Below are 13,341 nucleotides of genomic sequence, written 5' to 3'. Positions count from 1 at the left end.
AACTGATGAAAATGGCACTTTACTTCTGTGGCTGTCTTCCCCAAATTCCAATCTAATCAGGAAAAAAACGCAGACAAATTCTAATAGTCAGATGTACTATACGTGACCAGTACGCCTCAAAAATGTCAAGGTCATCAAAATCAAGGAAAGACTAAGAAACTGTCACAGCTAAGATGAGCCTAAGGAGACACGACAACTAAATGTAACGTGGTGTCCTGGATGGGATTCGGAAACAGAAAGACAATAGGGAAAAACTAAGGAAATCAGAGTAAACTATGAGCTTCAGTTAGTAATAATGTATCAACACTGATTTATTTTAATAAATGTTAAAACAATTAACAAATAATCATACTGATATAAGATGTTCATAAGGAGAAACTGTTTGGGAGGAGTGGGGGATATATGTATGGGAACTATACTATCTCGGAAGCCGAAACTGTGGTAGAACTAGACAAAGGAATATTATTCAGCACTAGAAAGAAATGAGCTATCAAGCCATGGAAAGACATGCTGCTTCTGCTGCTAAGTCGCTTCAGTCGTTTCTGACTCTGTGCGACCCCAGAGACGGCAGCCCACCAGGCTCCCCCGTCCCTGGGATTCTCCAGGCAAGAACACTGAAGTGGGTTGCCACTTCCTTCTCCAATGCGTGAAAGTGAAAGTGAAGTCACTCAGTCGTGTCCGACTCTTAGCGACCCCATGGACTGCAACCCACCAGGCTCCTCCGTCCATGGGATTTTCCAGGCAAGAGTACTGGAGTGGGGTGCCACTGCCTTCTCCGGAAAAGACATGAAGGACACTTAAATGTATATTACTGAGTAAAAGACGACAGTCTGAAAAGGGTACACAGTATATGATTCCAACTATATGATAACCTGGGAAAGGCAAAACTACGGAGACAGTAAAAAGATTAGTTGCCAGTGCTTAGGGGGAGAAAGGAATGAATAAGCAGAGCACAGGGGATTTTTAGGGCAGTAAAAGCACTCTGTATGCAACAATGGCAGACACATCATTACAAATTTGTCCAAACCCATAGAATACGCAACACCAAGAGTGAACCCTAAAATAAATCATGGACTCTGAGTGACAATGATGTATCAATGTAGGTTCATCAATTCTAACCATCTTTGGTGGGGGATGTTTACAATGGTGGAGGTTATGCATTCTATGGAGACCCCTAAATCACAAACCCTGGTGCCTTTTCTAAGCATCAAAAGCAAAATGCAATATTTACACCAATATTTTAAAGTGCATCCAAAATTTTAATGCTGGGCTAAAGAGAGTACCGTATTATAACAATAGAGTATGCCCTGTCGGGACTGAGAAACTGAGAGGTATGTCAATGTGCATCTGGTCTTCCTAAAGAGGGAAAAAAGAATAAATAACTTGTCAAATAAGCTACTCATCATCACTGGGACTTTTTAACCTTGGCTGGGTGTTCTATTCACAAAGAATGCGGTCTGAGGCAGTAAAAGCACAAATAAACCTCATCTGACTTTCAACCATAATACCTCCAGCCACAGTTAACAAGGGTTGATTACTTGGGAAGGAGTAATAGATTCCTCAAACCTTTTAGTTTCAAGGTAATCAGGATACAAACATAATCGGCACAGACAGACTTATTTCTAAATAAATAAATCTTATTTGTCATTCAATTAAAAAAAAGTATAATAGGGATTAAGGTTTTCAGACATTTTTTAAAATCAATATAAAATTATAATCGAGCTATTCAGAAGAAAAGTTCATTTGTTATCTGATAATTACCTACAAGGCCAATGGAACAACTTGACACCAAGAATAAAAATGAACTGGTTCATTTCCCTCCTAATAGAATACAAAACTCTAGTCTTAGAATTTTAAAACAGCCTCCTATATTTAAAATTACCAAGGCTATAGATTTGTGTTCCAGGCGGCCAGGACACAACTAGTTTACATGTTCCTTCCTAGCTTAACCAATGGGTCCCTTTCATCCTCAAGTGTCTTGGTTTGTACTACACAGTCTTCCCAGTTTTAGTACATTTTGTGCCTGGAAGGCTCCTGTTAATAGGCACATGGTCTCTGGACATCTACATTACTAGTTTTGATACTAAGGGTAGAAAAGTACTTACCGGGACTTGGAGGAATTGCTCTAAACTTGTTCATTGCATTGTGGGGAGGCAGAATGGGAAAGGTTAGCAAGGAGGAATGAGACCTCAGGTCAACCGGGCTTAAGGAATGACCTGAGGCTGCCAGATTCCCCATTAAACCTAAAATTCCTTAGGGCAAAGACTACTTGTCATTCAGCTTCCCATCCCCAGTGTCCAATATTGTATATGTCATGTAGTAAGTACTCATTAAAAATTTTCCCTGGGGGTCTTCCCTGCTGACTCAGCGGCAAAGAATCTGCCTGCCAATGTAGGTGACACAGATACAATCCCTAGTCCGGGAAGATTCCACATGTCGCAGAGCAACTAAGCACAAGTGCCACAACTACTGACCCTCTGTGCTCGAGAGTCAGGGAACCGCAGCTACTGAGAGCACGCACTGCAGCTACTGGAGCCCACACACTCTAGGGCCCAGCTCCGCAACAGAGAAGCTACCTCAATGAGGAGCCTGTGTACCGCAACAAGACTCAGCACAGCCAAAAATAAATAAGCAAACAAAATTTTTTTTTAAATGTCCCTGAATGAATGAAAGGTGATTATTAAGGCTAGCATATAAACACATACTAGTTTTCCTTCATGCACTTTCATAATTTCATTCCTTATTTTTAATTTTTATACTGGTTTCACTGTTTAGTGAAAGTGTCAAAGTGTTAGTCACTCACTTGTGTCTGACTCTTTGTGACCCCCGTGGACTGTTGCCTACCAGGCTTCTCTGTCCATCGAATTCTCCAGGCGAGAAAACTGGAGTGGGTTGCCATTCCTTTCTCCGGGAGATCTTCCCAACCCAGGGACCTAACTTGAGTCTCCTGCATTGCAGGAGATTCTTTACCAACTGAGCCACCAGAAGATCCTGTTCACTATTTAGAGGGAAGTACTAAAAATATGCAAGCTCTACATTTTTCAAGTTTTAGTATTAGTGACAGTTTTGTTTCCTATTATGGGAAGCAATAAAAATAATGCTTAAGAATAAAATATGACATTCAATTATGTAAGCAATTTCAAAGTGAGGCTATGTTTTCCTTTACTGAAATACACTGAAAATAAAAGTTTTTATTAATTTTAAAAAATAAACCTTAATTCCAAGGATAGCAAAATGAGGTAAGAAGAAGGAATAAGAAACAAACATGCTGATATTTAAAAAGTAGCCTTTATTTTATGTTAATTCTGGGAATAAAATCTATTATAATTATACTGTTTCATCTCATAAAAAACAAATGCACCACACTTAGTAAGAAAAAATTAAACACAGTGGGTTTCCTCAAATAATAAAGGCTAAATATTACCAGTAAAGTCTTAAAAAAAATTCCTGATGCTAAAGCTGTAAAGACAGACATTTATTTTGTCTGGGTAAGATTATTTTGCTTACTTACTTTTCAATTTTCATCTTTAAAAACTTGATCAGCATACACAGCTCTATGAAAGTGAAACTGGCAGTTGCTCTCTCGTATCCAACTCTGCGCAACCCCATGGACTACTGCTCTCAGAGGGTCCTCTGTCCACGGGGTTCTCCAGGCAAGAATACTGGCGTGGACAGCCATTCCCTTCTTTAGGGGATCTTTCCAACCCAGGGATGGAACCCAGATCTCCCACATAGAAGGCAGATTCTTTACCGTCTAAGCCACCAGCTGGATGTGAAAATGGGTTACCTCTTCGCAGCATGGGATAATGAATGCTACAGGGAAGAAAGTTGCTAATAGCCATAATAGTTTCCTTAACTTAACTCATTCTCTTCCCATGTACCCTATTTCTGAGGACACCTCACTCAGTTATTCACCAGCAAAACAAACATAATCAGCCCTAAATCATTTCTCAACACCAACTCAGGCTCTTGAGATCTGCTATAATTTGAACCATAGCCTTTACAGCCAATTTAAATGCAACTCCCAGATGTTTTTAGTTTGATATACGGTGAAAGTTAAAGAATAAGATATACTTGCTTTACCAACAACCTTTGAGTTTGCAACTCGGGTAAATTACCAAAGAAGGCATCTTAATATTCTAAAGTTCTGTTTCATTACTATTTCTGAATTACCACATAAAGCAATTAAAAGCATGATTCCTCACGTGATCGGATAAGTCCATTCTGGGGTGACAGATGGCACCCTGAATCCCAACACCCATTTCCTAAATATTCAACCAGTATTCAGAGGTACTGTGTTTGAGTGTGAGTAGAAGTGTAAATCTATCACTACTATTGAAAAAGCAGCTCAAAATACCTTCATCTTTGAAAGAAGCCCTTAGAAATTAATAAAAAGAGAGATACTTTTGAAGTGATAATGACCCACTAGCAATTAAATGCATCCTTTAATCCAAATTAAATTTGTGCCATTTCTTTTGAAAGCTGAGGAACACAGACTACAGTATAGTTTTTGTAAGCTATAATCTATTTCAACATATTGAGTGAGAAAAAAGTTACAGTAAGACTTTTTCCAAATTAGTTAACATAAAAGATAATTTTTTAGGCCAGGGAAATCTAAAATAATCTGTCAGCACACAATTCATAAAGGGAAACTTCAGTATCACATTTCTTTATATTCAAAACACCAAACAGAACAAAATTCATTGTCATTTCTAAGAAAAGAGATGTAAGCTACATACCTTGAGAAAACAGATCCAAAAACGTTTTTAACCCTACCAGAATCAAAATAATCATAACGGGTAAAAAGAATTAAGTAACCTTCATGGTACATTCAATAGAAAAACTACATACTTTATAAATTACAAATTTTATCATGATTAAACTGATCAGCAAAAGAAGTCAAAAATGTTTTCAGAACTTTCACAGAGGTCATCACAATTTTCCAAGATCTCCAACCATTAAACTAATCAACCTCCCAATTTTCAGAACATATTAAATAAATATAACCAGAACTAGACAGACACACAGATATAAAAGTGCTGTGGGGGAGGTGGAGCAGTAGAGAGAAAACTTCCTGGTTAATTCACTGAGTAGCTCTCCCTAAGAGTAATCAAGCTTTTCAGCGCAGAGAAAATCCACGCAAGCAGCTGACTCTCTGCAGACTGCTCTGCACTTTTCCAAACAGAAGTAAACTAGTTCCTTGTGCTTGAAGTCCACAGAATACATAAACCTGCCATTCTAGTCTTGCTCTAAGGCCTGAGTCAAGAATCTGCAGTTTCAGAGAGCTTAAGCAAAAACAAATCATTTTTAAAAGATGTTTTCATAATAACGGAAGTTCACTGAAGGAAGTACACACAAGGGTACTCAAATACAGTACCTTACCCTGCAGACAGGTGTATTTCCTCAACTATATGAGAGCTTTATTAGTTAGCAGGAAAAATGAGTAATAAACAAAAGAAGCTACACACATACTACTTAGCATTTACTAACGTTATATCACATAATTTAATTCTTAAGTACCCCTCACATTACTGACAGCAGAAATTCACTGTACAGTCTCCATCAATTCTTAAAACTTATTTGAAGAATCGTAAGAATTTTTTCATTCTAAAGGTAGACTGCAGGTATAAATCTTAGTACTGTATGTATGAAGTTCCTTCAGTCCCCCTCAACTCCCAAACATGCTGTATATGCCAAAATAAAAGATTTAAAGGCGGCATCTTCAACTCAGAGGAGCGCAGCTAAAAGAGAACATCTGTGGGTCAGAGCACAAGGGGGCCTACAGTACCTGTAAACACAACAGCAAGTACAGTCACGTAAAGCATAAGAGAAAGAGAAACGGACACTTGAGAAGCTGAACTGGGCTGTGAGGTAACTACACATAACGAAAGCCACCGAGCGCCTCATCCGCCACGCTCACCTCTGGGAATAGGAACTTAGTTGTCTTTCGTTCCCTTCTTTATACAGTAGCACAAGACAGCCCGAGAGAGCAGATGCTCTGAAATTCTCCTCACAGTGATTCTCTCTGGTCTTGTAAATGTTATTCAACCTTTTCAGATCAATAATTAAATAAAAACTAAATGCACAGGGAATCCTGGATATTAATACACATACAACCATATTCTGACCTCAAAAACAATATAAAATCCAAACTTTTTAGCATGCCTCAAAACCCTGTTTGATCTAACTTCAAGCAGTTAGATCTAACCCACCTGCAGTGTAGATTTCTCAAGGGCAGGGATGCTGGGACTCTGTGACTCATATGAGGCTAACAGTATTTTACACACAGCTTGTGCTTAACTGTGGTATCAGGCTGAATATGAGGTGATGTTAGTGGGCCAATATCAGAAAAGTGACACTCTTAAGTCATTGTTTTCAAACAGTGGATTACAACCTAATGAGTCACGACATTAATGCAGTGGGTCACCATCAGCATTCAAACAAAAAAATAAAACACTGAACAGACTAAAAAATACCAGAGTGCAAGATACTAGTAAATACAGTTTGGGGAAACTTGTTTCAGGTGGGTTGTTGGGTTGTTGTTGTCGTTTTTAGTTGGATTGAAATACAAAATGTTATCTCTTACTATGAGTTCCAATTAATATTTTTAAACTGCCTAGATACTGTTTTTTCCAAATGTAGGCCTGGAATAGTTTTTTCCCCAAATGTGGACCCATACATAGGCTCTTCCTAGACCCCCCAAGGGAAGCACAGAAATTATCTATACAGCTGACAGTCGAAGAACAGAATGACCCTAACTGGCTCTAACCTAAACCACTACAATATCCTTTGTGCCATCATCTAACAGATGAACTCACCACAGATCATGCTCCCTAAGCGCCCTGCTGTGATCATAAATCATAAATGTTTGCTTGTCAACTGAGCCTCTTTGCTTATCTACGGATCATAAGAATTATTCCCAATGGGACTTATCTAAAAACACAATTATCCTTGAGAGCATGGCAACAAACTCTCTCCTGAAACAAACTGTAAAGTAGTGGCTGCAAAGAGGACTGTCCTCCACAGCGACTTACATGACCCAGACAAAAATCTTCATGTTACCAACAAAAGATCTTTTTCCTGGTAACAGCAATGGTGTGGAAGTCATTTCTGAGGGGAAGACAATGCTATTTTTAAATTTAGTTGTATCATTTTGCTGCTCTACCACCTATGGAATTAAAAGTATTTCTCGGGGTTACAGTTACAATCGTCATGTTCTCTTCACTGATAAAGATAGCAAAAAATAACAGCAAAGAATGACTATTTTGTCCCTGTCTTCCACCCAATTCAACAGTAAGAGATTCAGGGTAAATAAAGTTATAAAATAGTTCTGCTTCAAAACTACAGAACTAATGTTCAATTGCTACCCAGCTGCACAGGAATGTGACTGAATTTTAAGAATTTTCAGTGACTTCAGTCAAGAATAGTTGACCTCCCTGTCTCACAATGCTATTATGAAGATCAAATCAAACATAAAAACACTGTGCAAAGTGTGCCGTGTGCTTAGTTGCGCAGCTGTGTCTGACTCTTTGCCACCCTATGGACCACAGCCGTCCAGGCCCCTCTGTCCATGGGATTCTCCAGGCAAGAATACTGGAGTGGGCCGCCACGCCCTCCTCCAGGGGATCTTCCCCACCCAGGTCTCTCGCACTGCAGGTGGATTCTTCACCATCTGAGCCACCAGGAAAGCCACTATACAAACTGCAAAGTGACATGATTATTATTACTATTGCCTTGTTCTACCTCTTAACCCTCTTCTTTATTACAACAGCTCAGCAGGATTCAATGGCATCATCAACTGAATGGACATGAGTTCAAGCAAACTCCCAGAGATAGTGAAGGACAGGGAAGCCTGGCGTGCTGCAGTTCATAGGGTCACGAAGAGTTGGACATGGCTAAGCAACTGAACTACAAGCAAGATTCAATAAATAAAGTACAGATGACTAGATATAATAGTTAGTCCATTATCTACTGAACTGATTGTCCTAAGGGCTGGGATTTCACTTTGTTTGTTTCTTGACTAATGACTCTCTACATAACCATGACAATAAAACGAACTGAGAATTCAAGGCCTGTAGATTCACTCCAGGTATAGGTTCGGTATGTAGACTGTATTAACCACACCTAGCAAGGAAGTGAAAAATAAAGACTTCAGGCCACCATCCAAGACCTACTGACTCATAATCTTTAAAGGGTGAGCCCGAGAATCCATACTTTTGACAAGCACACCCAGTGATTCTTATCCTCACTAAAGCTTGAGAATCACTGCCATAAAAACTTCCTTTGATCAATAACCATGATTTCAAACACCATTTTCAAAATCTACCTTGAAAATCTAAGCTAAATAGAATTCAGCTACAACTGAGAAAGCAGATCTTAAGAAGGTACTTTTTAACTCATAAAAATACTTGTGGCCCTAACCTCTTTTTAGTCAATTTTCAAATAAAATGAAGCAAAAAAAGAGAGAAAGAATGCCTATGACATATTTATAAGTTTTAAAAATAAATTACAAATATATACACACAAACATCTTCAATTTTTCTTATGGTTTAACACAGGAAAGTTACATTACCTTGCAGCTATCAAGAAGTAAGGCATACACCCTCCGCCTAGCATAAACATATCACGATACTGAATGCTTACAAGCCAGCCTTAGGGTTCATGCTTATTAAAGACCATATTACACAAGTACCAAAGGGACAAAACAAACTAGCCAACAGACAGACCTAATCTCTCAAAAACAGACAGGACTATATCCATGTCCAGTGCACACTCAGACCCTCCTAAAGGCATCTCTTAAGAAATCAATCAAGAGCCCATGAAACTACCTTAAGAAAAATCAACCTGAAGTCAAATATTTCATATGCTATATAATTAGTGCAAAGACGTATTTATTTTGGTTCTACTTGCTGAAAGCATCCTTTCTCACTAGCCTCCAGGTATATACACATCACAGGGAAGACATTCAATATATATTACAGTGTGAAAAATTACAAGGTGGAAACTAACAGTGTCATTTGAGAAAACTTTCCATCTGCAGTAAAAGTCACAGAGGCTTGTTCATGCTCTAGTATCTAGCCTTGCAACATGACTCTTTCCCAAAACAGTTAAGAATCTAATCAGTTTTGAAGTGAAGACGACAAACCAAACCATACTGAATTCAGTTTAAAGACTTTTCCAGGATTCAATGAGGACAAGGCCATAGTAAGGAGCCATAGTAAGAAATGCACATAAATAATGTTCTTTTTGGTCCAAGCCTGTATTCTCTTAAATCTCAAAGTTATTCTGTTATTTCAAACCTCTGTCAATTGTCAAAATTACTGCAACATATGGAAATTGTAATAATTTATGTATTGAAAAAAAGCAGAAAAGTCTGAAAGGGCAATTATCAAGGTCCAAACATCCACCTTTGACTCAATACAAACTACATCTACACAATAATAACCTACCTAGACCTACCAAGACCTACCTAGACCTACCCTGACCCTACCTGGCATTTCATCAACATCCAAAACTTTCCTGGGACAATAGAGAGCTTAATTAACGAACCTGGGTGAGGGAACAGAGAAAAGTATTGCCTAAAGAATGCTTTAGGAAAATCAGCATCAACCTAACCAAGATCAAAACAAGTTCCAGATACAGATATCCCTCAAGAACCATGTCTTTGATTTCCTCCTCTCACTTGAAAACTAAGGAGAAAATGTAGACTTTAGAAGGAAGGAAAGAGAAAGAAGCTGTATAGTTGAGGACCCAAACAACTTACCAACTACCTTGGCTCTGTGGTGCAGCTATCACTGTTTCCACTATTAGCAGAGGTGCCTCAAAGAATTTGGAAATCAAAATACAGTTGGAAGGTGAGAAACCAATGTCTGGAAGATATCTGATCATCACAACCTTCCAAGAAAGGCTCTCTAAGCAAAGAGAGCTCTTTTTGCCCTGCCCACGAAAATAAAGTTCTCTACTCACCACTAATGATGTGCTAAAATGTAATGTCTTTTCTCTAGAAGGAGAAATGGGCCTAGACTGGAACCTGTGCCTGAGGCAAGTCCTTCCCTGGGGAATCACCTGAGGTCTCCTTTACAATACCTAGTTTATATCTGAACTCTGTGGCAAAAACCACAGAAAAGGCAAGAAGCCACCAACTACACTAGTTAGTATATATAAAATGGTCATGTTAGCTGTTGTCTTCTACAGAATTGTTTCAGTTTAGTTGTTTTACCTCCAGTAAAGAGTAAATGATTTAGAACTCTATGATAGATTTATAATTTTAAATATACACTTCAGTTTTAAATTTAAAAATAAACAGGTAGATCCAAAATTAACTTTGAAAAGGAAAGGAAAATGACAATTCCAAGAGCTTCTACCAGAAGGAAATGTCAGTCACAGACTTTGAGTTATCTAGGAAAAAAAAAAAACAAAGAATTAGGTGCCCAGGTATAAAACAAAAGGTTGAGAATAAAACCTCAAAAGATTAAGAATATACTGCCAGAGAGAACCAGAAAAATTGTAGGACATTAACAGAAAAATAACTCATTCATCTACAAAAAGGACAGAGGAAAGGTATAATAGCTTCAAACACTTTGGTGAGCTACTCTTTCTCGAAGTGTAAGGTAAGAGGAAACAATGAAGGGATACCACAGAGTAAGAATGTCAAGGATAAAGGCACGAGCTGAATAAGAAAGGAGACCCTCTACAGGTCCTTCAAAACACTATTCCCTTGAAACTCTGATCAAACCTACTGTTCTACTAGAGGAAAGGCTGAAGGTCAGGGAAATTATAGTTAAAATAACATTTATAAAAATGAGAAAGAGGGCATTCCCTCGCGGTCCAGTGGTTAGGGCTCTGAGCTTTCTCTGCCGTGGGCGGGGGGTTAGATTCCCGGTAAGGGGACTGAGATCCTGCAAGGAGCAAAGCAAGGTCAAAAAGATAAGAAAAGAGAAAGATTGATGAGGGCAAATCTGAACTCTGAAAGGAAGAACAGAAGTGTGGGAAAAAAGGAATATACAAGAGTCAGCAAGATTGAAGACTGCTGAGGAGAATGGAGACAGCGTATACACCATCTACCAGTCAATCAGCAAGCACTATACAAATTTTAATACAAAGTATAAAAACACAAACGTAACAGCTGGATTAAAGGAGTGGAGGAGGTCTGCAAAAAAACTGCAAAACAGGGCAGCATCCTGCCAGAGTTTTAAGGGATGCAGTGAGGAAGCAAGGATGAAGGAATATGAAGGGAGAGGGGTTGCAGCCAGGAAAGAGGAAGGGCTGCAACAGCAGAAGGAGCCTAAAAAGAGAAGAAAGCGAAAGCAACCCGGAGAAGAGAAAGACTAAGTTAAAAAATAAAGCATGAGATAACAAGGGAATACAGCAGAGAATGAAAACGGCATGCCCTGTAAAAGTGCGGACGTCAAAGACACAAAAAGGGTGTAGTTTGGAGGAAGTACCAGCTAGGGAGAGTTCTACCATAAAGCTCTGACTCAAAAGAAGTATGAGTACCGTGCAGGAGTGAAGACGAGGGCCAGAACAGGGGTGCTCTCAGAGAGGTGTGATGGAACACTAGATTCAAAATCCTGATGTGATGCAGGGACTACTGTGAAGACAAACCATCGTGTCAAAGACGCCGCCGCCGCCACCACCAACAAAAAACGCAAGGGTCAGAGAAAAGGTATTCTTGGAGTATGAATACAAAAAAATGAGGGGACACACGGTAGGATACAAAAATACAGAGAGTGCTTAACCATAAGGATAGGGTAACTAAGGAAAGAAAAGGGAGTGAGGCGTGGAGGGATATGTTTTCGGAGAAAAGTAGGAGCAGACCAAAGGTCCTGCCTCTTTGGTCGAGAGGACGGAAGGGACGGTCCACGGGGGCTGAAAAGAGCGGTAGAGAGCAAGAAACTATCATGTTCAAGATGAGAACTTGGGCGGGGGCGCGGGGGTGGGCACACAGTAGTGGCTGGGTCAGAAAAAGAGATGCTGTCAGTCAGAAGCAGAAAGAGGTTCAACTAGAGGAAAGCGGAGAAGGCGGCAGCATGCCGAGGGGGAAGGCAAGCGGGGCAGAAAAGAAGCCAAAGCAATGGGGGCAGGGGTAACAGCAGGAGGGACGCTGGGAGATTACAGGGAGGGAGGTGGGGGTCCCAGAAACCCAGGGTGTGGGGAGGTAAAAGGGTCAACCTCCGTGGAGGGGCGGGGGACCGGAGGGCCGGTCCGGGGGTTGCAGGGAGGTGCGGCCTGAGGGTGACAGGGTTAGAGGAGAAATGCAGGGACAGACGGAGGGGAGGGGGCGGGGTGAGACAGCGGGCAGCCCCAATACTCACACCTCCAGAATGCGGTCCCCCTTGCGCACCCCGGCCCGGTCGGCTGCCCCCCCGGGCAGCACGGCGCTCACATGCTGCAGCGGCGCGTACAGCTCTCCGTTGATGCTCCGCAGTTGCCCGCCCTCGCTCACTTGGCCCCGCACGTTGAAGCCGTAGCCGGACTCGGACTTGACGATGCGCACGACCCGCGGGCCGCCGCCTCCCCCGCCGCCGTTCCCGGCGCAGTGGAGCCCAGAACCCCCACCGCCGCCGCCACCTCCGTTCCTGTGAGGGGCTGCGGGGTGAATCCCTTCCCCGTCCTCGTCCGCCATCTTGCGAGCTAGCAAGCCGTACTCCCACCGCCCTACACCTCCACTCCCTCCGCGCGTGCTCGCCCTTCTCAGCCGCCGCGCGACCCCCGGCGCGCGCGCCCGCTCCGCCGACCGCGGGACCCTAGTCGGCCACGGAGCTACCGGCGCGGGTTAAGGGGAGACAGGGGGCGGGGGAAAAAGAGGACGGTTAGACGCCGTGAAGCCTCCTGGGAGACGTAGTTTCTGGTTGGTGGGGGCGGGGAGAGGGCTGGGCCCGGGCCGGAGCTGAGGTTTTACGACGCAATTCAGGGCGCAAAGCCTGCTGGGGGTTGTAGTTCGTCTTTTTGTTCGTTTTATCCTCTTGGACCGGGGTCCCTAATCCGGCCTAGAATGTTGGTGACAGAATCATCTTTCGGTGAGGGGCAAATTTAATTTTCTTTTCATTTCATAACTTCTAAAAATAATTCTATTAGGACAGATTTGACATTTGTTATTCAACACAGTCTTAAATTATAACTCGTTTGCTCAGTATTTTGTGTCGACATACATCATTATTACTTTCTTTTCTTCCCTAAATCCTGCCTGCCAGCATACAGAATCTTAGTTCCCCCACCAGGGATGGAACCCGTGCCTCTTGGAGTGGAAGTGCAGGAGTCTTAACCGCTGCACTGCCAGGGAAGTCCCTACATACATTATTGTATTTCAGGACTCCAACAATCTTGTGAGACAACTGGGTC

At 41.4% G+C, this 13,341-nt stretch overlaps 1 protein-coding gene across 3 annotated transcripts in view; it reads right to left on the bottom strand.

Annotated features, from left to right (window-relative positions):
- SNX27 (sorting nexin family member 27) overlaps positions 1-12,839 on the bottom strand; it is an 83,142-nt gene extending 70,303 nt beyond the window's left edge. For all 3 annotated transcript variants that reach the window (XR_001917871.1, XM_018046083.1, XM_018046084.1), the window contains exon 1: positions 12,315-12,839. Coding sequence is in view for 2 of the 3 variants with exons in the window: in XM_018046083.1 (XP_017901572.1) it covers positions 12,315-12,625 (311 nt within the window). In the remaining variant the exon portion in view is untranslated. The remainder of the gene's footprint in view (positions 1-12,314) is intronic.

The sequence above is a fragment of the Capra hircus genome, chromosome 3 (assembly GCF_001704415.2).
Source record: "Capra hircus breed San Clemente chromosome 3, ASM170441v1, whole genome shotgun sequence".
NCBI lineage: Eukaryota > Metazoa > Chordata > Mammalia > Artiodactyla > Bovidae > Capra > Capra hircus.
This window is presented reverse-complemented; position numbering and strand designations above follow the sequence as displayed.